This window comes from Podarcis raffonei, chromosome 5 (genome assembly GCF_027172205.1).
Source record: "Podarcis raffonei isolate rPodRaf1 chromosome 5, rPodRaf1.pri, whole genome shotgun sequence".
In the NCBI taxonomy this organism is placed as follows: domain Eukaryota; kingdom Metazoa; phylum Chordata; class Lepidosauria; order Squamata; family Lacertidae; genus Podarcis; species Podarcis raffonei.
Window position 1 is genome coordinate 19,681,393 of NC_070606.1, and position 27,204 is coordinate 19,708,596.

General features: G+C 42.6%; 2 protein-coding genes across 4 annotated transcripts in view; both read right to left on the reverse strand.

Moving 5' to 3' along the window:
- LOC128413731 (disks large homolog 5-like) lies at positions 1-17,444 on the reverse strand. The gene is made up of 11 exons (XM_053388137.1): positions 17,337-17,444; positions 16,606-16,699; positions 15,790-15,913; positions 15,035-15,199; positions 13,432-13,602; positions 11,575-11,771; positions 9,631-9,774; positions 7,492-7,619; positions 5,439-5,548; positions 3,955-4,064; positions 1-447 (listed from the first exon to the last, which is right to left on the reverse strand). The coding sequence occupies exons 2-11, from the start codon at positions 16,643-16,645 to the stop codon at positions 350-352; spliced, it is 1,287 nt and encodes a 428-aa protein (XP_053244112.1). The 5' UTR covers positions 16,646-16,699; positions 17,337-17,444; the 3' UTR covers positions 1-349.
- LOC128413730 (disks large homolog 5-like) overlaps positions 16,962-27,204 on the reverse strand; it is a 17,424-nt gene continuing 7,181 nt past the window's right edge. For 2 of the 3 annotated variants that reach the window (XM_053388133.1, XM_053388134.1), the window contains exons 3-9: positions 26,127-26,286; positions 25,330-25,506; positions 24,320-24,503; positions 20,256-20,464; positions 19,222-19,534; positions 18,723-18,788; positions 16,962-17,789 (exon numbers count right to left, since the gene is read on the reverse strand). In XM_053388133.1, the coding sequence (XP_053244108.1) occupies positions 17,736-17,789; positions 18,723-18,788; positions 19,222-19,534; positions 20,256-20,464; positions 24,320-24,503; positions 25,330-25,506; positions 26,127-26,286 (1,163 nt within the window). In that variant the 3' untranslated portion in view covers positions 16,962-17,735. Of the gene's footprint in view, positions 17,793-18,722; positions 18,789-19,221; positions 19,535-20,255; positions 20,465-24,319; positions 24,504-25,329; positions 25,507-26,126; positions 26,287-27,204 lie in introns of all 3 variants that reach the window. The other variant, XM_053388136.1, reaches the window with a different exon arrangement.

Genomic DNA, 27,204 nt, shown 5'->3' on the forward strand with positions numbered 1-27,204 from the left:
TTATAGAAATTGACCTTTATTTTAACACAATACTCAGTTTCTTTAACTTTTTTTGTTTTCATACAGTGACTTTTTTTAGTTCATAAAATATATTGTAACAAAAATTAAAAAACAAAACAGACACATTTTTCGACAGTGGCAAAACTAACAAGTTACAGGACCACACCAGAGGTTGTCATATCCCTATAATAGAGGCTGCAATTCTAATTAAATAAAAATCTCTATGGCTATTACACACCAAAAGAACAAAGCTTGAGCAATGTAAGCTTCCAATTACATAGACTACCTAAATGTGATAAAGTAAAGACTGGGGTAGGAGAATCAGAACAGGTTGCTTGCAGCATCAGTCTTATGAAAAAGGAATCCACAGGACCTTGTTTTGTTCTTGATCAACTGTTATCATGATCTGAGTGCAAATGATCAAAAGAGGGCCTCCCTGGACAATCCCTGTGAAAAGAAGGATCACACAACACCAATCAATCAGCATGATTGTTTACTGGGGGCGGGGTGGGGTGGGGCTGAATTTGCACTAGCGCCAAGAAATCAAAACATACTGAAGAAACAAAAAGGGGGATTATTAACCCCCTTCTTAGTGGTGATGATGTTCCACCCTTTCTTCTAAGAGCTCAAGGTGGTCATATGTAGGACACCCTCCCTTATCCTCACAACCACCTGCAGAGAACCAGGCATGTCAGTTGGGCTTTGTTTGGTTTCTCACCTGTTGTCACTTATCAGTTCAAAAAGTGGCCTGCCTCTTTGGCAACAGGAACTGATGCTGCGAAAGGAGGGAGTGTAATAGCGCCTGCACGGCCTGTTTCCCTATAAGCATCTCCACTAGCAGGTATATGAACTAGACCTCACTCTTGATGTGGTCCAGGAATCAGGAAAATGAAGGAAGGTGCATACAGAGTGTGCCTCTCTATGCGTTCTCACTGTACAGTGGTATCTGGGGTTAAGTACTTAATTCATTCCGGAGGTCCATTCTTAACCTGAAACTGTTCTTAACCTAAAGCACCACTTTAGCTAATGGGGCCTCCTGCTGCGCCGCCAGAGCACGATCTCTGTTCTCATCCTGAAGCAAAGTTCTTAACCTGAAGCGCTATTTCTGGGTTAGTGGAGTCTGTAACCTGAAGCGTATGTAACCTGAAGCGTATGTAACCCGAGGTACCACTGTATGGCCTTTGGGTTTGATGGTGGAATTTGTAGGACCCAACTCTTAGCATCTTTAATGGCATTCAGGCGTGCTCAGCTATGCTTCTCATAGACAATAGTATCAGTTTGTCACTGAAGCACTTATGCAGATACAGCCACAAGAGATCACAAACAGGACATCAGGGAGGTGGGTGGGGAAGAGGGAGGCTTCAGCAATGGTGTCTGGCTTCTTAGAAGAGAGACAAACAGCAAGGCAGAGACACACAGAGTAATTTTTTCAGGACACTGAAACTGCGTGTTGTTTCTTTCAGGGGAATAGTTTGAGAGTGACACAGGGAGAGGCCTAAGATAAGGGGGCATCTCTTTTTGTAACTCCCATTGAGCTTTGGGAAAGGAGAAAGCAACTGGGCTTTCTGGCTTTCACTTTTCTTTACCGTTTGTGGAAGCAGAGTTCTTTTTGTGGTTAGCAAAAGAAATCAGTGTTGAAGCAGCCAAGCTTCTGAGAACCTTCATTCCTGCTAAGAAAGCCTTTGCTGTTGCAATACAGCTAACAAAAACATGGCAAGAGGAGAAAGCAGCCAGGCCCCACGAGTATGATCCTCTAAGACAACTGTTTTGTTACTGAGCCCTCCGAAAGCTATTTTCAGTGGCATCAGGTGACAAAGTTTACATATTAAATCTAAATATGGTTAGAGGGACCCCTGTTATAGCATAATAAACCTTCATGGCTGAACAGAAGGCTAAGTTTAGTAGCAAGGCAGAAATATACAAAGAGATGATGGCCGTAGCAACAAGCCACTATTTACTAATATAAGAAGATGGCCGTTTATGGGTTTTGTTAATAAAACAGGCATGACTGGTTAATAATAATAATAGTAATAAAAAAAGAACTGGCAGGCTTATTCAAGGGATCAAGTTAACAGAAAATACAACACACTGGTGCTCAAGTTAGAGCCTATTAAATGCTTTTAGGGACATTCAAGTTGGATTTGCAAGGCAAAGCACAAGGGGAAATTGCCAGGAATTTCCTACCACCCCATTCTGGGGGATTCAGAGTTAAACAGTTAAAACTGCATTTATGATCAAAGCCTGTCATAGTTGCTTTGTTGTTCTACCACAGCAATCAGTGGAGAAAAATACCAACACAGCAAGAGTCTCTCATAAGGATATGTTGGCCTATTGCAAAGCCTCCTTCTCAAGCAAAGTGTTGCAGGGTTACTCCATCCAATAATCTTGCTGCACTCCAAAAAACCTGACTATTTAGCATGTCTCCATTGCACAAATCCCACTGATTCCCAAGGCTGAGAGGGATCATGCCATTGAGACACCCTTGTAGGAACCCACAGTGGATCTGCATGCATAAATGAAGTTCCCTGTTTCTCCCTCAGCTTATCTCTAATTCTACCAGGAAACTGAACTTTCTGTACTTCTTGAGGGAATGGGGGGAACTAGTGCTTGGGGCTGAGAGCAGCCACAACCCCTAAAGCTTGGAGGAGGAGGGGAATTCCCCTCAAACCTCCAGAAGCATGTCAACAGACAGCAGTAAAGCACAGGGGGGGGGGCCATGGGAGTGATGGGCAAACAGAAAATGGAACCACCTCCAGAGAAAAAAAATAAAATCATACTTATTGGTTGATTTTGTCATTGCAAAATTGTTTTGAGCTCTGGGAAGTAAAGTATTACTTTTGTGAGACCAACTGGCATCCAGTGTCTCTGGGTGTTCTTACGTCTACTGAAAATTCTGGCAAAATTGGACACCCAAGACCCTGAACTTGCTTATTTCCTCCTCCCTTTGGTGACATGTCCTTTAAGGTTGTAAGCTTGAGGGCAGGGGCTACATTCTTTTTAAAAATAGTGATTTATACTGTGCATATGAACTGACCTCACAGTCCCAAGCAGTCAGAGAAACCAGGATATAGACCAACAGACAGAATGGCTTCATTCTTCAAACAAACTAAAATGCTACTAGCCATTCTCCACAGTGTCTTCCACAGTCTGCTTGCAGTCCTCACTTGCTAATATTGGAAAAGGGTCTTGCATTAAAACGTTGCACAGGCAGTATCTTGGACATAGTCAAGTGCCTAAGTAACTGAGCAGGGGCTGGCAGGTCCAGTTTGCAGCAGCAACCTATGTAGCTGGAAACAGCTATGGCACCATTCTCCCAACTGTAGCATCACTGCCGCTTACCTCAATCGGACTGGGCAGCTGCAAGCTCTGCCCCCCACTCCTCTCAGATGCTTCTGCCAGCTTTTAGTGCTCGACATTGCTGGGTTTCCTATCCCTTGAGCTGACCATTCAGGAAATTCTAGCACGTAATACAGACTTAATGGTTGTTCCCTTTCTTTGAAATAGTACTTTGCTTAGTACTAAAGGGATGATTTATAATTCTTCTGGTTGTTATGGGGAACCAGGTGCTATGCTGTGATCTACACACAGGAGACTGCTAAGGGGGGGGGGAATGCTGTTGCAAAAAAATACACACACACATACAGTGGTACCTCAGGTTACATACGCTTCAGGTTACATACACTTCAGGTTACAGACTCCGCTAACCCAAAAATAGTACCTCGGGTTAAGAACTTTGCTTCAGGATGAGAACAGAAATTGTGCTCTGGCGGCGCGGCGGCAGCAGGAGGCCCCATTAGCTAAAGTGGTGCTTTAGGCTAAGAACAGTTTCAGGTTAAGAATGGACCTCCAGAACGAATTAAGTACTTAACCCGAGGTACCAGTGTAAACACGACCCAGCTAGAGGAATCAGAAGCCAGCCTTCCACTTTGCTATTGTTTCCTTTGGCATACAAACCTGTGAAGTACTTGTTATATTCCTGTTCTATCTTCTGAGCAGTCTCAAACTGTTCTTTAGAATGTTTCTGCGTAACTTTGTCCCTCAGGAAGACGGAGTCTTTTTGCTCTCTAACACAGAAACATAGAAAAAGCTCGTTAAATGCTTAATTTTTCAGGGGACCCAAGGCAAACCATTAGGGAGCTAAACAGATTTGCAGCCTGTTTTAATCAGCATAGATATACAATGGTGTGTGCAGAGCGCCACCTCGTGTCCAGTATAGGAAGGCTGCCTGATACACTGCAGCAGGAGGAGCAGCAGCAGCTAACCTTTGATCTGCTGCAACTGGCAAGGCAATCTGCCTTAATCAACAGGCACCTACACAGTGGCAGTGCTGTCAACTGTGACAGGAAAGCACCCTTAGGGCGCTGGATGGCTGTCCAAAACATTTATATATAGGAAACATTATCTATAGGAAACATCCTAGATTTCAGTTATCTTTTATGAACCATAATTGTAAGGAAGCAAGCATTGAAAATTGTTGTGCAAGGTGGATATATGGAGTGTGAGTGCAGCTGCCCCACAAAGCCCAGTAGTTGCCACTTGGCTCCCAAAGCTGGCTTGCCTCTGTCACTCCACCTGGGCCTGGATTCCTGTTTTCTTATCAGAGCCACTTTTCAAAGTTACTTCTTCTGTACGGAGATCTCTTCCCTCTCTTCTCCCTCTCCCCCACTGGCAGTTTCATCTTGCCAAAACCTTGGGGTACTTGTCCAATTTTCACGTCTTCATTCTCTCTCCAATGCCTCCTGACTTTTGCACCTCTCCCTCCTTGCAAGGGTTTAAATATCATGCTGGCAGGGAACATCTGACGGGCACCTTGCTGGCTACCCCTGGTTTAAACAGCTTCTATGGCGCTGACCTGGCTTTTCCCTGTTCCCTTCCTAACTGCCTTACTTTTCTTTGCAAATCCCAGGGGCCTGTTCTTAATGCAATTATTGTACAGTACACCTTGGCCTCGAGGCATTTTAAAAGCCTTAAAAATAGTAGCCACAAATGATTATATATGAATCTACTCCTATGCAAATCTGTAGCCCTCATATGGAAAAAACCCCCACCCTATACCAAGCATATATTATTTATATAGCATAACCAATGCACAGAAATCAGTTGTGCAAAGAAGATTTCTTCCACTTTGCGCAACATGTGCATAACTAGAAGCACAACAGTATATGATCTGATTAAATAAAATCAAGCCTTTGATAATGCAGTGCAGCCCCATACTCAAAAGTCATAGAATTTTGACGTGCAACCCACACACGTCTACTTGGAAGTTACCCCTGAATGGGGCTTACTCCAAGGTAAGCAGATATAAGACTGCAGCCTAAATGGCATGTCTAAGTGAAAGCAGATTTCCTGTTGCACACAAGAAAGCACCGGAAGCACGCCATCCTCTAAGCACTACCCAAATCCCTACAGCCACCACCCGGCCCACATCTCACACTTACTTGATCTGCTTGGCATTTTTGTAACGGACAAAAATGACGATTGGGTAGATGTGAATGCTGTGGAGCCGTTCGATGGCATGAGGAGCAATGTCCAAGAGGCAGTGACAGTCCTGATGAAGAATAATTAATGATATGTTCAAAGCATTTCATGTGCATTCACTCAGCAACCCTTACAAACAGCTATGCAAGGTAGCTCAGTTTCATTAGCCCCCTTTTGCAGAGGGGGCTGGAGAATAACAGCTCACTTTAGACTATCAAGGAAATTCACAAGTGTCCCTGCAGCTTGCCTGCTCTCTCTGAGACAGTGCTCGAAACTCCCACTGTTCCAGGCGTATTTTGTGACACGTAATTTCATTATCGTGAGCAGTTTCTGAGCTATGGGCACAGTACTGCACTTGAGATTTCAGATTAAAACTCCACTTCCAGCTACTGGCTGAAAACTGGAGAAGAGACCCTCTTAAGAATATTAGGGGGCAGGCAGGGGAAGGACTAGACCATGTCAAAAATGAGCAGAATATTTTAGCTGCAGTTCGTTCATTTTCAGCTTTGTATTCTTGTTATTCAAAAAGCGCACCTAGACATTCCGTCTACATAACCTGGTACATAACCTGGGTTTAAGGTGCCATTTAGCTTCTAGCTTTCACATCTCTGTTTCTAGCACTGCTCTGAGACACCATTCTGGTTGCATTCCTATTCACGCTCTGTATTTCTGTACTTTTTGCTTCCCCCATGCAACTTCTCACTCTCTCGCTTGGCTATCCTTCAATTTCCACCCCTCCACCACCAACACCGTGTCCTCTATCTCTCTCTAACAGTTCCTGTACTATTTAAATATACCAACAGAAGGAGCCAGGAAGTGCAAACACCTGACTAATCACCGGCCTAATATTCTCAAACCTGCCTCTCCCCAAGCCGTCTTTCCTATCTGCCCAGTTAAGAACGGAAGGGGAGCCTGCTGGACCAAAGGCCCAGCATCTCACAGTGACCAGCCAGATGCCTTTGGGATGTCCAAATGCAGAACCTGAACACCATAGCAAATTTACTTAGGCCCAAGCTAGTTGTGATGGAGGCAAGTGGCATGCTCTTATTTAAACATACGTCTCCATTAGTGGGGCGGGCAGGGCATGCTTTTTTACCATGGAAGTTGTGCTCAGGTGAGCAGACCTGAAACTTCCAAATGGCCTAAAAGCACTTTTCTCATCAGCTCGGTTTACTGCCAGTAGCAGAGCTGGCCTGAGATAAAAGTTCCTGTAGCAATGGGACATGGGGAGAGGAGGTGGGGAGCTTGGATGGGTGCTCTTCCTGATTGAAGAAGCAGAAACCTCCCACTCCTCACCTCAGATTAATATTCTGCTGCTTTTTAATTGTATTAAATTAAATACAATTTAATTTGGGGTACTGTTTTACTGTTTTGATTTACTTATTTACTTATTAAATACAATGTAATTTGGGGGATTTACTTATTTACTTATTAATATAGTGAACTACACTGAGATCTTACGATGACAGGCGGCATGTAAATTGCACACGATCAACAAATGGCTTTGAGGTTTATTACATTCCCATACTATGTAAGTGTTGTTAAATAATGATAATATTGGCTGCCATGTTGCATCAGATTTGGCCCGTGAAGTGTAAGCTTAAGAACAGGGGCAGAAAGTTTGTCCAGTGTGCCATGGAAAGTTACTGCCATGTGCTCTGAAGCCAACAACACCCGAGGTTAGACTCGAACACACAACTTGCTGGCTCACCTACTTAGCCACTTTCATCTAGGGATTACAGAATCAAAACAGCACATCAATCCAGTTTTTAAATATAAGAATGTAAACGTAATTGGGAAAGGGCCGTATTTCTATCTCCTTGTGCGTTGCCTCTTCTCCAAAGAGTTCAGATAAGTTTTTGTGTGGTTCCAGACTGTCTCCCATTCGAGAAGCTGGCAGGCCCAAACTATTTTAGCTACAGCAGAACTGTGGGTGGGTGCCTTTTTTAAGAGAAAAAAATAAAGCTACGAGAGAGAGAGAGAGAGAGAGAGAGAGAGAGAGAAAAGAAGCACCTTCTCTGTTATCTCCTTTACTGAGGCAACAGTTGTCACATCGAAATGTCCACTCCTACGTTTATAATCTATGAATAAACAGTCTTTCACACCCCGCTCGATGGCTTGTTGAGAAGCTTTCATCACCTCTGTTTTGGAAGAACAAAAACAAAGAATGGTTTATTCATTTTTACTTTCACAGGAAGGTGGCATTCGGATGCTTCAGACCCAAGTTTTCCTTTGCACACATACAGTATATATATATATATATATATATATATATATATATATATATATATATAAGCACGCTAATATTTAAACCAGTTAAAAGCAATCATTTGGCCTTATGTCTACTGAAGGGCTTAACTGGATCATCAAGGAATATGCACCCACAGCTGCACATTCCCCACAATGCAATATTCGCATAAGCTAATACCATGATGTTTTCCCCCCTTCTAGAATGGGGAGGGTAGAGGGATGTTACATTGTGGCCAGGAGAAAGGAGAGAGAATGGCGGGGGGGGGCAGCACTGCTGGCGTCTCTCCTGCCTCATTCAATGTAGGACCACACACAGAGTCTTGGGGAAAAGCAAGGAGGCTGTTGCAGCAGTTGCCCTGTTGGCTTCGTAGCACGACAACTGCTTCATAAACCCATGCTTTAATAAATCCATGCTGGGACAACTGTTTAATAAGTCCGTGCTGTCAAATGAGGATTTCCAGGCTGCATGCATAGCTGTCAGGAAGCGCTCTCCCCAAAGGAGCAAGCAGATAAAGAGTTTAATAAATTGCACAGGAGGGAAGGGAGACCATGATGCTAAACTCTGCACCATCACTTGGTACTTCTGCTTAACCAGGAGTGTGAAGCAGCACCTGTACCTTGGCTGATGATTGCCATTGTGGCTTGTATTTACTTTCCTTTTGAATTGAAAACAAGGTAATGGCGTTGTTCACAACTCATATTTAGCAATTTCCCACAGTTGAGTCTTTCTGGCCTGTCTCTTCCCTATACACACTGGAAAGAAACAAAATACGACTCTTGGATCAACCATTGCATCCAAAACCAGGGATCAGTTTGTTTCTCTCCCAAAAAGCCACTTCCGGACATGGCCAGGAGGTGGGGTTGCGGGCTTCACGCTCACCCCACATGAGCGGGAGCTGGTTTCAGCCCCCGCGAGAGCAGGGGAATCCCGGCCGCGTTGTCCGCCCAGCCAGCCAATCGGGTTGCTGGGGGGCGTGGCCTGCCCTATTTAGGGCCGGCACAGCCGGGGCTCGCCCTCTTTTGCCGGCTAGCATAGCAAAGGGGATCAGGGATTGGTTTCAGGCATGAGGGTATTGGCGGTGAGCAGTTGCTCGAGTGGCGGTTAGGCATTGGTAAGGAGGGGTTTAGAGGATGTGGGGGGGGAGGAACGGCATCACTTCCCCCCAGAGAGGGAAGGGTGGTCCGATAAAGGACTCCGGGGGGCGTGGCCCTGTCCGAAGGCTATGGAGGTGTGGGCCAAAGGCACACCCCCGAGCGGTGACCCGGGGGAGCTCCTAGTTGACATGCCTCAGCAGGAGACTCCCCCTCTATGGTGTAAACCCTTCCCGGTCTTCAGCAAATGGGCTGGAGCCGGATAGTCGATAGGACCAATGCCTAAGCCAATGCCTCTCATTCCTGAATTCAATAAAGTTGTGGCTTAATTCGCCCATTTAACCTTAATTCTGGTGCCCGGTGTCTTTATTTATCCTTGGTGGGGGGCGGGAACTCGCCACGCAAATACATAGCCCATATTTGTTCTTGATCCTAGTTTTTTGGGAGTGAAAAAAATCAACATCTCTGGTTCAGAGATAACACTAAACCAGGTATTGTGGTTTGTTTCCTCTGTGTGCTGGAGGGGAGAAGATGAATTCTACAGTAAGGAGAAGAGACTTAAGAGGAAAGAGAGCAGAGGGAGAATTATAAGCTGAAGAGGGAATGGAGGAAAGAATACCTAAGAACGCAGAGCAGCACAATGGCCAAATGGGCAAAGGAAAAGAGGTATTTTAGAAGGGAATTCTTGCTGATAGAGGGTGTGTGTCACCTGAATTACCCATAACACCTAAGCAACCATTGTTTTTCTACTGCTCCCTCCGGAGACCAACTTTTTGTTACTAGAGGACCTTCAAGTGCTGACATACTTACCAAGAGGATACCAGCACAATTTTCCTGGAGATTCCTTGACTAGCATGTCCTTCACAGCATCAAGTAATGGCCCTAGAATAAGCACAGGCCTGGGAGACGTGCAGTCCACTTTCTGGACTCGTTGATAAGCAAGGTTTACAGAATCTGGAGAGAAACGGAGAGTTGCTTACATGATCAGGAAAATAAATAAATAAAAGAATGCAACAGTTCAAGGGCCCATGATAGTGAAGGTAACTGAGGTGTGGGACAGTCGCTGTCTGAATATTGTGAATCTGAATTCTCTAACAATACAAAATCCGAATAATAATAATAATAAAAGCCCGAACAGGTAATACAGAAAAAGATCATTGGGAACAACTGGAGAAACTCCTCATTCTATAGCTAATGATCCATAGAATCATAGAATCATAGAATCATAGAGTTGGAAGAGACCACAAGGGCCATCGAGTCCAACCCCCTGCCAAGCAGGAAACACCATCAGAGCACTCCTGACATATGGTTGTCAAGCCTCTGCTTAAAGACCTCCAAAGAAGGAGACTCCACCACACTCCTTGGCAGCAAATTCCACTGTCGAACAGCTCTTACTGTCAGGAAGTTCTTCCTAATGTTTAGGTGGAATCTTCTTTCTTGTAGTTTGGATCCATTGCTCCGTGTCCGCTTCTCTGGAGCAGCAGAAAACAACCTTTCTCCCTCCTCTATGTGGCATCCTTTTATATATTTGAACATGGCTATCATATCACCCCTTAACCTCCTCTTCTCCAGGCTAAACATGCCCAGCTCCCTTAGCCGTTCCTCATAAGGCATCGTTTCCAGGCCTTTGACCATTTTGGTTGCCCTCCTCTGGACACGTTCCAGTTTGTCAATGTCCTTCTTGAACTGTGGTGCCCAGAACTGGACACAGTACTCCAGGTGAGGTCTGACCAGAGCAGAATACAGCGGCACTATTACTTCCCTTGATCTAGATGCTATACTCCTATTGATGCAGCCCAGAATTGCATTGGCTTTTTTAGCTGCCGCGTCACACTGTTGGCTCATGTCAAGTTTGTGGTCAACCAAGACTCCTAGATCCTTTTCACATGTAGTGCTCTCAAGCCAGGTGTCACCCATCTTGTATTTGTGCCTCTCATTTTTTTTGCCCAAGTGCAATACTTTACATTTCTCCCTGTTAAAATTCATCTTGTTTGTTTTGGCCCAGTTCTCTAATCTGTCAAGGTCGTTTTGAAGTGTGATCCTCTCCTCTGGGGTGTTAGCCACCCCTCCCAGTTTGGTGTCATCTGCAAATTTGATCAGGATGCCCTTGAGTCCATCATCCAAGTCGTTGATAAAGATGTTGAATAAGACCGGGCCCAAGACAGAACCCTGTGGCACCCCACTAGTCACTCTTCTCCAGGATGAAGAGGAACCATTGATGAGCACCCTTTGGGTTCGGTCAGTCAGCCAGTTACAAATCCACTGAGTGGTAGCAAAGTCAAGACCGCATTTTACCAGCTTCTTTACAAGAATATCATGGGGCACCTTGTCAAATGCCTTGCTGAAATCAAGGTAGGCTACATCCACTGCGTTCCCTTCATCTACCAGGCTTGTAATTCTGTCAAAAAACGAGATCCAAATCCATACTTCTTAGCTACCGTGAATAGCAGATTTATGGGGACATGTGGAAATATACTTTAAGAAGGGTTATGGGACATACCAATCAGTCTTCTATGTAAAAGATTAAATGTGTGAGAGAAGAAGAAGACATGAGATACATGACATTTGGCTGGCACCAAACAGCTTTGAACATGCAATGGATATAGCAGGCTGACTCTCCCCCGCTCACCCTTGCCTCCTTTGTTTTGTTTTGTTTTGTTCTGAAACCCAAAGTCATAGGCCCTCCTTTACCAATGTGCAAATAAACCTAGATAATTTTGTTGGGGGCTAAGCAAATTCAGTTAAGACACTTGCCATCCAAAAAAGGGATGGAGTCTGTGCTGATGGTGTCAAGGGCTAGCAGTTCCTTTCCATCTTTGGACCCGCTACGTTTGTGCTTGTGCTTCCTCCTAAAGAACGACCTCCGAGCTGCCGCCGATGATGTCTTTGCAGAGCTGTTTTCATCTTTAGCTTCGGACATGCTGTGCCTCCTGTAGAACTCCTGCTCCATCCTGCAAAGAGATTGTGGGCTTAATCGGGCAACATCTGAAATGCTCTCAAACAGGTAGCAGTAAAACCAACGATGGATCTTGAGACAGGCCTTGCTATGGGGTCGTCTGTAGTTGACTTGAGGATGTAAGTTTGGTTCTGAGCTAAACCAAGCCATGACTTTATTATTATTATTATTATTTTTCCAAAAAAATTTATTGGTTTTCACAAAATTAAAAAACACACTAACAAATAAACAACAAACATAAATCATAACCTTATTAAAACTAATCTTCTTAACGTTATTAAGTGACTTCCTCATATCCCCCTAGTTGGATTTCAATGAATATCATTTTAACGGTTTTCCAAATCAAAGTTCTTAAAATCTTAACTTAGTCACTTAACATCAGTCATTCTTCCCAATTCAGCATTAAACATAATAATTCCTCGCATTACTTATTTAAATCCTAGGCCTAGCTGGTAATTGCAAGCTTTTTCCAATTAATTTAACTTGATGTATTTAGCTAAATAGTCATTAAATTTCTTCCATTCTTCCTGATACTCCTCCTCATTCTGGTTGCGGACTCTTCCGGTCAGGTCGGTTAGCTCTGAAAAGTCCATCATCTTCATCTGCCATTCTTCCACAGTTGGTAGTTCTTGCGTTTTCCACTGCTTAGCTAGTAATATTCGAGCAGTTGTGGCATACAAAAATAATTAAACATCTTTCTTGGGCAATTCCAAACCTGTTATTCCAAGAAGAAAGGCCTCTGATTTCTTTATAAATGTATATTTCAACATTTTTTTCAATTCATTATAAATCTTTTCCCAGAGGTCTTTCACCTTGGGGCAGGTCCACCACATGTGATAAAAAGTTCCTTCTTTTTCTTTACATGTGTGTGGTGGTCATCTAAGTGGGTAGGTATAGAAACTTGAAGCACAAAGTGAAGAATTAAAAAATAGTAAGAATAATGGAGTCCCATACAAAAGAGGAGAGCAGGTATGGCCACACTAGAACCCCATGATTCTACAGTTCCAAGGTAAGATGGAGGGAAATGAAGTGAGAAGGTTGGTGAAATGCTATTGCAAAGAGGGAGGAAGAGAAGGATATGATCAAGTAAAAGACCTGAGAGTGAGTGAAAACCAAAAAAAGTATAAGCTGGCAGCCACCAATTGGCTGCATATACACCATGACATCAGGATCTTAGCTGAGGCAGCAGTGCCCAATTCTGCCCCTTGATCTTAATCTCCTTGATCTTTATTAAAAAGCAAGCATTAATTTGGTGGATTAAAGGGGAAAATGTGGTGTTCTCTTATGTTCCAACCCATGGACCAAAATTAAATATGGATGCCATCCATCCCTGTCTAAAAGTGCTGCAGTATGACGACGGGAAGCCACTTAGGCTGTCCCAGAATAAAAGCACAAAAACAAAGTCCTTTCCATTTTTAGGAAGTAGGCAACCATCGGCAGCACTAAAAATGACTTGACAGAATAGTTTCTTTAATTGAGAATTATTAAAACATGCCACCTCTCTCAAGTAACTTTACTGGGAAACTCAATACCCCCTCCAACATTAACAGCAAGGCTTTGAAGAACAAAACGCTTGGCTTTTGTTCATACTTCATCGTAACTGCCCGTTTTTAGCAATGAGGCAAACGCCATTTGTATCTCAGAGATTTAATTACATGTATTTGCTGGGAATCTGTCCTCTTTCCAGCTTTTGGGCGTTTTCATCCAGCTGCCACGCCATGCAGCAACCAAAGTTCCCCTGCGGCAGAGTGTCATCGACATACAAAATGTCATCCTTCTTGAAGCTCAAGTCCTGCTCCACTTCTGCCATCCGGTCATAAAGTGCCCTGCAAAAAAAGAGACATGAAGAGACCCTTTTTATTTTATTTTATTAAATTTTCTTTTTCTTTTTGACAAACTAATAATCAGAAATAAATAAGAATAAAAATGTACACCCCACCACCGAGACCATTCCACTGTAACTATCCAACCTCCCAGAATTTCAAAATGTCTAGGCCATATTTCATCCAAGCATCACTGCTCTGAATCTTAAGTATCCTTGCTGGTGTCAGCTGACATTCCACCTTAAATTTTGTACATTTTCCAGCCAAGACCTAATAGATTTCCTGCTTATCTCAACCTTCCTCATCAACACTAGAATATTTGAGGGCCAGACTACATATCATATGTAGTTGTATGATTATTTTTCCATGTGGTATTTTATTTTTCCTCTCCAAAAGAACTAGCAGAATGCTGGAATCTTGAATGAAGGATCAGCTGGAGTGGTGGTGGCATGTGGGTGCATGAGAAGAGGAAGAAAACAGGGGATGATTTCCCCTTTCCTCATTAACCATTTTTGTCCACTAAAAAACAAACAAACCCAAGCTGCTTTCCCTTTCATGGGGGAAAATATGGATGTGTTTCGCATCCATATATTCTGCAAGTGTTTGAACCACCAACCACCTTCCTTTTATATCTACTGCTTACCTCAAGTATCATGTCTCCAAGCACCAGCCCATCAGGTCCTTTGGCAGGGCTGTCATCTTCTGCATGGGACACAAAAATACCATGTAGGTTTCCACTGCAGATCTGGATTCCGAGTTCCACTTGGGACTTCTTAATGGTAACTGTTCTAGGTTCAGGTGTCCTCTTGCTGGTGTCTACAGAATTCCTTTCAATGGCAAGAGACAAAGAAAAGACACCCAAGGCCTGTTTGACAAGCTGATCCTCATCAGGTCCTGCTCCTCCAAACCCTCAGCTCCAGCCAGCTCTTAACCCCTGTTCCCTTGCTATCTCTCAGCAAGAGAGGCTCCAAAGATGTCCCAGCTGCCCCAATTTAAGTTTTCTGTGGCATTATTTGGCAGGAAGGAATCGACTCCTTTCCACCATGCAGGGCTTTTTCCCCCAGCCAGAACTCAGTACCTGCACCTCTCAGGTGAGTACTGCTGCCATTATAAAAGAATAAGGGAGGCATTCATGCTGAGTTCCAGCACCTGTTTTTCTAGAAAAATAGCACTGCCACCATGGATCCAAATTCAGTGTTCCTCTTGGGAACTCCCACTCCCTCGTGCTGAATTCCTTGGCCCCGGAGAAGGGCAACGTGAAGACCAAGCTCCTTGTAGAAGTGGAGCCCTTGCTTTAAAATCTGGCACTCAGTTTTCAACTCTACTCCCCTTGATTCGGCCTAGAATTTACAGCAGCTGCCCACCCCCCACCCCCAGACGCAGAGATACAGACGCAGAGAGAGAAAGAGAGGGGGAAAATGAGGAAGCAGGTTACCTGATTGAATTGCAGGGATTGGTGGTTGGGGTGGTCTGCTTGGATGGAGGTGTCGTGATCCCTTCATCCTTTTCATTCACAGTATCAGTTATGGAATGGCTGTCAAGAGTTGCAGCTCTACTGCCTTGTGGAGTGGAATGGCTGCTCACGGGTTCTAGCCAGGAGCTCAAGTTAGAGGAAGGAAGAAGAATACCAGAAAAATTAAAAGCTGATCAACTGCATTATATCTAAACAGTTTCAGATATTTAGATACTTAAATGGGTGCTTAGATTTTCATCCACATCCTGCTCCGAAAGCTTAAGGATGGCTGCCCCTGCTGCCTATAGATCTGTCCTGGTTCTGGCTAGCAGCTGCAGTGATTGGCATCTTGCTTATTCTGCGATCAGCTGCTCTCCCCTAGCAGACAAAAGCAGAATGCAAAGCAGAAATATTGGGGGCACAAGGACAGCCAGGGGACATGGAAGAGAGGAGCAGAAAGGTAGCACAGATAGTAGGGACTGGGGTAGGGTGGGGTGGGGGACAATCAGTCAAATTTTGCAGATTGGGGTTAAAGGCAAGTCCCAGCTTGAAAAAAGGCTGAAGGCTACTGGTCTAAAAGGCAGCAGTTTCTGTACTTAGCACATTTCCCCCACCCCCTTTCCTTTTCTATTTTTTCCATTTACACATTTAACCACTATTTCAACTAGCCCTATCTAAGATATTTACAGAATAACTTACTTGTCTTTTTGATGTTGCCCTACAGACACTGCACTCACCTGGGCAGGGTGGAAAGTGAGTTCTGCAACTGGCTACTGGCAAAGGACGAGGTCTCCAGGTTAAGCAGCGACTGCGGTGGGGTTACCGGGCTGGGGCTGCTACATTCAGAATGAGACAGTGAACCTGTATAGAACAGCACAGGAGCAGCCATGGCAGTTGGGTGTGTTGCAAAAGTTATCGGGGAAGTCACACCATCCCTTTATGTTGGCTTCCAAGTGTTTTAAATAGTGGGCTTCCAACAAGAACAGCACCTAAATGTTCAGTTATGTGCGCTATTTAAAGACTACCCTACCACTAGGATATCATGGAAAATTTCATACTAACACTGATAGGTTGAGGGGGCAAGAGAGAATGTTTTTAATACGCATGCACTAGAAATATGGGATGGCGGCATGTCCTTGCTCAAAACATGGACTGCCCAATGTGCACAGTGGTACCTTCAGACTCCCCCTTGAGCCCCCCTCCTAACCCTCTCAATTAAAAAATAAATAAATCAGGGCCTGGCTTGTTGTCGTTTTTAATTTGGGGGTCGCTTCTCTTAGTGCCTGTGTTGTATTTGTTAAGGGGGTATGCATGGGTGTTTTACCTGGTGCTTCGAGGAGGAGGCTATTCTCATCCCATTATTGTGTTTTTCTTCTGCAAAAGGGCTATGTTGTGGTGCCCATGATAGTTTCTTAGATTTCCAAATGTGACCCCCCCCCCAAAGCAGGGGTGGTGCCCTGCTTTAAACATTGACAAAAATCTACTAGCTGGAACGCAGAAGTCTTCATTCATGCAGTAATTCCCAAGAAAGAAATGATATAAATATATATTACCCCTACTGGAGCCAATGACGGTCCTCTGGTACTTTGGCATCCATAGTATTTTTATTCCTTCTGTCCTATACTGCAAGTTGCTGGAAGAACCTACCTTTTTTAAAAAACGGAAGTCAAAACTTGCTTTTTAGTCAAATCACAACATTTTTTTCCTTTAAACTGTCAGTGTACCCACAACTTACAGATCCTTTAAAAAAAAAAAAAAAAGACTTGCTTGGGAATATTAGAATATTCCTCCTTCAAACAGATGAAATAATCCCCCACTTTTATTCCAACTAGAAATTAAGTATTCCATTACAACAAATAGTAAGAATACATGAAGTTACAGCCAGCCGGCCAGCCAGTTGACAGCCATGGAGTATTCAACAGTTTATTAGAAATAATGTAGACATTAAAAAAATCCCCACTGCTCTGAACACAAACTGGTCAAAAAACAACAACAAACACACCCAAAAGAAGATCGTATAGTGTATTAACATTTTGTCACTCGCTTTCATACTAACAGTGCAAATACAATTTGGTCTAAATGTACAGATTGACAAGCAACAACCTCTAGGCTCTAATCCCTCCCTAGTGAGATGTAAGAGCTTTGAGGATCAAACATACAAATGTATGGGCTTTACTCATTTTAAGTTTCAAAAGGAATTGCTAGTTTTAACTAGGATATCTTGAACACTAACTAGTGATTAAAAACAACAAAATGAAGAGCATTAAAAATTAGTGGAACATACCCTGAAGACACCCCTTTCTCCTTTTCATAAACTACATAAGACAGATCTGTCAGTTCTTTTATGCTTGGATTCATTTGGATCAATTGAATTATAAAGATCAATTTCATTTAAATGCTTGAAGTTATTGTTTCCTCCAAGACAACTGAACGAAAGTTTGGATTCCTCAAAATTTACATTAACATCTTTACTGTCTTCAACACAAAATTCAATAAAGCCGTAGTCTCTTCAGTCATACCACTTCACAGAAGCAGGCTGCATGGCAGGTGGCGTTGGTGGCGGCGGCACGGTCCTCTTCCTCCTCTCCAAAGGGCTCGGCCAGAAAACAACGGTGGCAGGGCAGGAAGACCCTCGGGTAAAGGTGAGGAGAAGGAGGCGGCGGCTGGGACTCCTTCTCGGGGCTCAAGGGCTCAGGCCTATTAACCACAGAGCACTGCACACATGCATCGGAAGAACCTACTTTAAAGTACAAAAGGAAAAACAGTCAGGCTTAATAAGAAAGAGGGGGGAAACTCCTTTAGGCCCCGAATTCCACAAGAGATCTGCAAGATTTCTGCTGTAAGCAATATAAAGTGCTCCTCCAGAACAAGTTTTATTATGACAGAGAAAAATCTAACTGCATTCCCTGGTAGTTATATGGAGATATATCAATCACATGGGGGACATCTTTTTTTAAAAAAATAAAAAACCAAAAGGGGTGTATGGGTAAGGAGTGGGGCACCATTGTCCCTCCCTGATATTCTTCTCCCGAATGCTTTCCTCCTCAGCTGAGCTCACATATTGAAACTGTGCTCAGTTGGAAGGGAGAAAACATTTGAAGAAAGGGTTCTGCACTCCTTACTCCATACAGCCTTTTTGTTCTTAAAAATAAGACCCTTCCCATCCCTGTATTATCGAGAAATTGCTGTCTTTAGCTACAAACACATACCACTCATACATGCATGGAGCACACACGAATCACCAGTAGCTAATGTGGCCCTTATTTTCATATTGCAGTTGCACTATTTTCCCTCTTAAAAATAAAGCCAACATTACTGCCTATTGTTTTCTTCCCCTAGTTCAGGACTGCCATCCTTAGAACAGTTTCAACTGAATGCAACAGGGCTGCAGCCCCTAGCAAATACAGTGGTACCTTGGGTTAAGAACTTAATTCGTTCTGGAGGTCCGTTCTTAACCTGAAACTGTTCTTAACCTGAGGTACCACTTTAGCTAATGGGGCCTCCTGCTGCCGCTGCCGTGCAATTTCTGTTCTCATCCTGAAGCAAAGTTCTTAACTCAAGGTACTATTTCTGGGTTAGCAGAGTCTGTAACCTGAAGCATCTGTAACCTGAGGTACCACTGTAACTGGGCATCTCAACTGTACACTATCATTCCATGAGCCCACCCTACCTGGATAATGGCTTCTGTTTTTTTCTTCCTAGCCACACCTCTCTCTTCCTTCACCAAGTTCAGCTCCTGAAATAAAATAAATATCCATCATTGGAGGTACATTAAGTGTACAAGAAAGTCTTTCTCTTAATGAAAACACACTGAATTTTTGAAAGCCTGTGCCATGCACAAGAAGGAATAATACAGCACAAAGCATGCATTAGATGCAACTAGCAAATATCTTTAAAGCTGCAACACATATTTGCTTGCATAAAAAATTGAAACACTGTGCAGCCCCAAAGTAATAATAGAGAAATCAGAGAAGTTAATTCTGACCAAGGAATGATTGGCACAGAGGGCAATAATACTTAAGACTTTTGTTTTGCCAGCTGTAGTTCTAAATATCTGGAGGGCACCGGGATGAGGAAGACTGGTCTAGAAACTTGCAGAGTTACACAGTCAACACCACTAGGTTTGAACAACGCTTTCTGGCCAGAGCAAGTGCCATACAATACCACACCTGTCTTAAGGCTTCCATTTCCCCACTAGCCACTCTTTTCTCTGAGGACATGTTTTTCAATTTGGATTCGGCAAGTTCCAACTCTGTGTCCAGCCTATCCATTTCATTGAGGACTTCGTCCCTCTCGCTCATGATGAGACAATACTCAGTGAAAACGGCGTCCCTCTCTTCCTTGTACTTCTGTGCATCCTTCACTGCTTTCAGCTGCATTGTTTTAAACCTTGTCACTTCTGCCTGCATCCGCTCCATCTCTCTCTGTAGCTCCTTGTTTTGGGCAGTGGCCTTGCTCAGTTCCTGCTGCACAGTCTCAAACCTAAAGAGAGGTGGGAGGAGAGTCACAGCAAGTCTTTTCACCACTTGTAAGCAAAAGGCAGCCCTATGAAAGCTTCCTTCCTCTTACACACCACGCTAAACTGTGTAAAGGACTAAATGAGAAGTGAGAGTCAGCCATGTTTTCTTTGTCACATTACTGCCCTGCTCACATTTCAATGTGGGAGCGGCAGGGGGGAGAGAAACAGTGGTTCTCATCTCATTATAAAAGAAATGTTGGTGAAAGGAGATGAGCTCCTTTCACTTCACAAACCATGGTGCAGGGGAGGGGAATAGTTCACCCACGTTTGATGTTTTTACTTAGACATGGGACACATAAAATTATATTGAACGCTGTGAAAGCAGAAATCCACTTCTGCAGCAGGACTCCAGTTTCCTCTCTACCTCCACATCTCTCCCCCAAATGTGCTCCAGAGGAGAGAAAGAGGAGGTGTCACTGTGTGCACAAAAGTTTTTTGCATCATGGGATGCAGCCCTCACACAGGCACACATACACAGCACTTTATATGTGGCTGGAGCAAACACATGAACAAAATGTGGCTACTCAGTCAGGTCAACTTTGTTTGTTCGATTTTTGGTCACTAGGGAGCAAGCAGAAAAACCATGACTAAAGCCAGGAAAGTTCAGAGAGTTAACTTGGGTGTCAAGGTTGTTCTAGAAAAAACAAAAACATGAAATGGCTTTCTGGCAAAAGCATCTTCTACCTTCTGTTCAGCTTGTCAATCTGTTTCTGGAGTCGCCTGTTTTCGCCTTCCTTCTGCTCTAAGCGGCTCAGATCAGTATTGTAGCTCGCCATCTTCTCATTGTACCGCTTCCTCAGTGCGTCATAATCCTTCTTCACGCCCTCCAGCTTGCCCATTGCTTTATTGTAGGGTTTACTGAGTGTCTGCGATGACCCATTCTGCTTCATCACCTGGAATAACAGAAGATATTCTGAATAATAATTCCTGGCAGATAAACTTCAGTCATATTGTAAACAGGAGTGGGGAAACACAGGGAGATTTTATTTTCTGCTCACTAGGGCCCTCAAAAGAGCTGACGAGGTAACATATTTAAAAAATCACAACATGCTTAGAGCCAAAGAACTGTGAGCAGAAGGAAAATAGCTGCTAGTGCTGTGTTCCAAAGAGACTGTACAGAATCCTCAGGGCTTTGAAAAGCTGGTTTCATGGCACAACACATGGTTCTGCTCATGTAAAAAGCTGAATAAGTTCTTGGACAAATGGAGTAACCTTTTTAGATTTAATTTCAGTTTTCTCCTTAAAAAAAACTCCAGTATAGAATGGAAGGGGAGGAATTCCAGGAATGAAAAGGGCCCATAACATCCAGGAAGGAACATAAACAGCAGTTAACAGTACCCAGACTTTGTACTGCATATTCCCTCCCCTTCTGAAAAGAAATCTCTCCATATGTATACAAGTGGCTGCTCTTAAGAGATTTAGCTTTCCATGATCACTGGGATTTATACTCAATTTATTAGCATATGATCATTGATTAAATACCCTTTGGACACCAGAAGGCCCAGAACACCTCTCATGTATGCAATGTACATGTTAAGATGTAAAACTATACAGGGCATCAAAGCAGACAGCAAGATGAAGGGTCTGCCCTGCCTGACACAGTTACTGATTTTTCCTTGAAAATAATATACTCGCCCCTTCCCTTCTATTGATTTCTGACTTTTAATCCAATGTCTCTTCGCGGGGCTTTCTCCCAATATATCACCCCGCCCAAAGGTGTCTCCTGAACATGGATCTTCTCCCACTGTGTCCTTCTAAGTCTAGTCTGAATGGCAAAATCATCCCCCCCCCCCAGCCCCAAGCTCCTCCCTTCTTTGATCTACTGTCAATTATTATGAGACAAAATGCAACTGCAGTTCTGTTTAAGCCTACCACAAGGTGGCACACCAGTTACAATGTCCATTGCAGCCCTATTATAGATGCGTAATGCTCAAAATTAAGCTAAAACCATTAAAATATATTCTCAGCAAAGGGAGAATGGATTGCTTTCAAAACACCTGTTTTTATGGCCCTGTCAATGTTAATACATGTTTATTGGGGTCAATTGGTAGGCATGCATCTATTTCCAGAGAGTGTTCATAAACTACTCAGAGCAAAAGAACCCTTTGCCGGTTTTTTTAAAAAAATTATTTAATCATTTTTTCAATACAAACAACAACCACAAAAAACACATACAACAAAAACCGCAATAACACTAATAACACAATTTAACATTTCAGATTTGAGTACTGATATACCTCTGACTACACCTTTTTAACAATATTTCCCCACCTCTCATCCCCCTACTTCCCACCACCATCCGCCTTATCGCTTGAATATTCCTTCCAGATTTCTTTGTGTCGACATGCAATTCGTTCATATGTGGCTAGTCTGTCCATATTGTCAATCCATGTGCTCAATGGAATCTTGTTGCGGTTCTTCCAATTCATCAGAACAAGTTTTTTTGCTTCTAATATGGCACGCTACATACATTTTTTTTGACCCCTTGTAATCTCCCACATTTCGAGTATATAATTTAGAATTAAATTCAATTCTCCTAAATAACAATTTCTTTTTATTACTCTTGCTATATATATCTTCACCTCGCACCAAAATGATCTTATCATCGGGCAGTTAATCATCATATGTACTAAGTTCGCATTTTTACTTCCACATCTCCAGCAGTTGTCTGCACTTGTTATTTTCTTCTGGTAGAGTTTTGCTGGAGTCCAGTGGACTCTGAAGATTATTTTCTGCTGAATAAGTCTTAGTCTTAGATCCATAGAGGCTATTTCTGTTGATTTTATACTTGACTCCCATATATCATCTGTTATCTGTACCCCTAACTCTTCACTCCATTTTTGTCTATAACATTCGAAATCATATTTCTTCCTGTTGAGTAGGGTTTTATATAGTGCAAGTGTAGAGTTTTTTGGTTTTGTTGCAGAAATTATATCTTGTAGCAGCATGGGTGTTTCCAATGCTGCTATAGCGTCAGGACCAAACTGCCTTTCCAACATATGTTTCAATTGGATGTGTTGCCATTGTGTTTCACTAGTTAATCCATACTTTACTTCCAGTCATATATTCCACAAATTTGTAATTTTCATCAATTAATTGATTCAATGTCAAAATACCTTTTTTCATCTCATTTTGCCAAATTATTACTTGATTTCCCCATATTGTTAATTTCTCATGCTGATAGGGGTCATCCTTATTATTTTTATTTATATTCATCCAAATTTTTATAGGTGCTTTAATAGTCTCCAGAATAATAGGATATTTCATAAAATTAGAGCCGAGTTTAGTCCACCCTTCAAGAGGTTCAAAGAAACTATATTCAAGAGTAGCCCAGTTGGGATTCCTGCTAGCTCTCCTATCATTATTCTTACTCAGCAGGTAGGCCTGGTGATATAGTTCCAGATTTGGGAGACCAAAGCCACCTTCCTTAGTTGGAAGTTGCATTTTATGTAGTGATATTTTTGGTGGCTTTGTACCCCACAGGCACAATCTAAATAGTTGATTTATATTTTGGAAGTAAAATTTGGGAATATGTATTTGTAATCCTCTAAGAATGTATAAAAGCTTTGGAACAACATTCATTTTGAGGACATTAACCTTTCCCCAAAGGGAAACGTTTAGAGGTCCCCACCTTTCAATATCAAAAGTAATCTCATTTATAATTTGATTTACATTTAATTTTACAATTTGATCTATATCTGATGAAATCATTATACCCAAGTATTTAATAAAGTCTTTGTACATCCGAAATTGATGGTTTCTATAAAATGCAGCCCTTGGTTCAATTGGTAAAATCTCTGATTTTGTCCAATTTATAGAATATTCCAATATTCTGCCAAAGGTTTTTATTTTCTCCATAATTTTTGGAATTGTATCTTCTGGTTCTGTAATAAATAAAAGGATATCATCCGCAAATAATACAATTTTGTAATTATCTTTGTTGTGTTTTACCCCCTTGATATGCTCATCCTGAATTATTGCTCTTGTTAATGGTTCCAGGCACAGATTAAATAATAATCGATTTAAACTAATCAAATTCGAAGGTCTTCCGTTTGTAACAATCCGGGACGTTGGGTTTTTATAAATCATTTTAATCCAATTACAGTATTCTATAGGGAAACCAAATTTACGTAACACAAACCCCATGAATTCTTTATATATTCTGTCAAAAGCCTTTTCTGCATCTGGTGCTAAGTAATATCTGAAAAAGCCTTTGAAACTACATGGGTTGACAAAGACACAGCTCCACGTGTTGACAAATGGATGCTATACAAGGACATCAAGGTTAAAGAAGAAATGAATAAGCCTAGGCTCTCTTAAAGATACCTGTAGGCTACATTCAAAATACGTTTTCAAGGCTATGAAAGGAGAGGGATTTCAAGGAATCAAGCTGCCCACACCTGACCTAGAAAACACCCCCATGTAGTAGGGGCAGTCAATGTGGCACCCTCTAGATATTGTTGGATTACAGCTCCCATCATCCTTCACATCTCTGATATGAAACCAGCAATATTCCCTTTTGGTCTTCTACATGCAGTTGACATCACAGATGCTGGGGTTTTTTGGGGGGAGGGTTGGTCTATGGAAATTAAAGAAAAGAAATAAGCACTGCGTATTAAAGAAATGGAATGGAAGAGACACTCTTCTGAAGTGCCCCCCGAAACACTTGAGAAATCAGAGGGAGCGGGAAGAGAATAGAAAATAAATGAGAAGCTGAACTCAGCTGGCAAAAACAGAGCAAAGGCTACCTGCTGCAGCTGACTGCGCAGGTCTGTTATGTCCTTCAGATCCTCATCATGAAGTCTCTTCATTTCCTCACATGACTGCTGGAGGTGATCGCGCTCTCGTACCAACTGGTTGTTCTTCCGCTTCAAAGTGTCCACGTCCTCCTCCACCTGCGACTGGTCACTCAGCAGACGACTGTGCAGTGTACTGCTCAGATATTAGAAACGTACATATAAAAATGCTCCAACGGCAATTAAAAAGCCATTTTAGAAAACGTGGAAAAGCAACGTTGCTTTATCGACTAAGTATCCCCGTTAAGCCATAAAAGAACCACCACAAATACAGCAAATCCTCCGGACTCAGAGGGGTTTATTAATTCTATCAGCCCAGCCAGCATGCATCAGTTGTGTCCCAAGACTCTCTGGAGGATCATAGTTTAGTCACCACCATTATACATTATAAAACACAGAAATTAGTATGTGTAGTGTCATCTCCTCCAATTTGATAAAGAAGTTAAAAAATTAAGAAATATCCACCATTAGAAACCGCCAGATTTTGCACTGTTGCTTGGTGTGGTGAATTTTGTTGATACCTAATTGCCCTTAAGAGAATCCTCCTTGGCAGTATCACTTACTGCACTGGACTCCAACTTGGAACTGGTGAAAGCAGGGTTCTGAAAGGGGGAAGCAGGGGACAAGTATCATCAAATCGCTGAAGACTGAGGAGGTCACCCAACAGTTGCTAAACTCGATTCATTCCACACCAAGCTAGGCTTATACTCCCCACCATAATTTTCAGAAACTGGCTCTCCAAAGATTTTTTTAAAAACTAATCCTAAATCTGCAACCAAAAACATTCTCTCTCTACTGATGTTAAAATGATGCCATTTTAAAAGTTGACTGAAGCTGGGGATAAGAAAAAAGCTATGAAGGACCTTTGAACATTAAGATCTAAGGCAGCTTAACAGACACGTAGTAATGGTAAAAGGAAACCAAAATGCATCCGTGTACATATGCTGTGTGCCTTTACTTACTGATAGAAATCAGCCTCCTTAGCAGATTCTTCACATCTTTTTAACGCTTTGGTGTGTTGGTTCTGTAGAGACTGCAGATCGGGCATTGCCTTCATGCACTGAATCTTCAGCCTTTCATATTCATGGTTTGGCTTGTGGCTAGGCGGCCCACCAGGATAGATTTCAGATGAGCATGACCTTAGCATAAAATTCACATGTATACACATCAAACATTTTAAGTACGGTGCAACCTCTGTTGCCAAACATAATCCATTCCAGAAGCCCGTTCGGCTTCCAAAATGTTCGACAACCGAGGCTCAATGGGGCGGTTGGAAGCCCCATTGAGAAAAGAGAGAAATGCGGCTCAGAAGCCATTCGGCTTCAGAGGCATGTTGGAAAATGGAAGCAGTTGCTCCCGAGACGTTTGACAATAGGGGTTCCACTGTATTAAGGTGAAAGAAAACATGCACCCTCCTATAAAGGTTACTTTATATGAAACAAAAAGAACACATTAAGCATACTCTGTACCCACATGGAGTTGGCCACTGGTGGTATAAGTAATTTGAAAAGATAACATCACTAGCTAACAAAGACTGGGTCATCTAGTTCAACCCCCTGCAATGCAGGAATCTTTTGCCAAACACAGGGCTGTAACCCACAACCCCTCATGCTGTCTGACTGAGCCATCTTAGGCATTCTTAACTGTCCCCCCACCCAACTCAAACAGCTGTGCTGTGGAAAAGAGCCAAAGACCCATGCCCAAGTGCACATGCATTAGACCTGGGAAAATACCCTCATGTGACCATTCAGTCTTTTACCTGCAGTCATCAAAGGTTGACCCAGGAGACAACAGTGCAAGACGCTTCCTCAACTCATCCCGCTCCTGGCATGGCTGAAACAAAATGGTCTCCAGTTTCTCATTCATCTGCCTCACATTGGTGACTGCAGGGGGTGGTGATGATGGTTTATCCGTTGTACCTGTTGCCAAACACAAACAAGCACAGAGTTAGGGGGTTAGACAAGAGCATTTTCAAAAAACCAAGCTATCTGTTTGCCAGAAAAAGTGGGAATGTGAACAAGCTACCAAAGGAGATGAATGGTAAATTTGCCAGAGCCATGCATGTCTGCAATGAAGACAGACTTGTGGTCAAGTGCACACATTTGGGGTGCTATCCACAATGCTTCAACAAACAATTGGTTTTGTTGATTTGTTATCCCCTAAAATCAGTTATCTAAACACAACATATTGAGAACTGCTGTCAAGTTTCTAGGCTAGTTTCCACTCTAGCCACCAAAGTAGGCTCATTCATCTAACTGCGATGTGTCCCATCAACATAGTGAAAAAAGTAGGTAGTCTACCTACTGAAGCTCACCAATGCTGATTTGTGGAGTGCTGGTGACATCCAGATCAGTTGACACTGGCACACAAATTCCTCCCAAGGAATAAACTTTGGGAACCGTGACCCTTAATATATGTTTCCAGTTTCCTTAGAGGAAACTCCTTAAAATTACAAGCAACAACTATTTTGCGCAAGTTCTAACCATGCATGACTGTGCATGCATGGATTGCAGGAACCCTGGTAAGCAGCAAGAGTGATGACCTGAAATGCAACCCCCGAACAAATCAGGGGTTGCCTGTACTACACAGACAGTACTGCACTCCTTTGCACATGTCAAAAATGCTTTCTTCTATATCACCTAATTTTGGGGGGAGGATTGCAATAAACTATATACATATCGTTTATGTTGGAAATGTCAGTTGGTGCAAGATTTTTGGAATTTAATTTTGATAAGAGTATTACTGAAGAAACTACTGTTTGTTGTCCAAATTTAACGTTGCTGAATATTTTGATGACACCAATGTAAATATATTGTCAAAAAAACTGCTTGATAAAT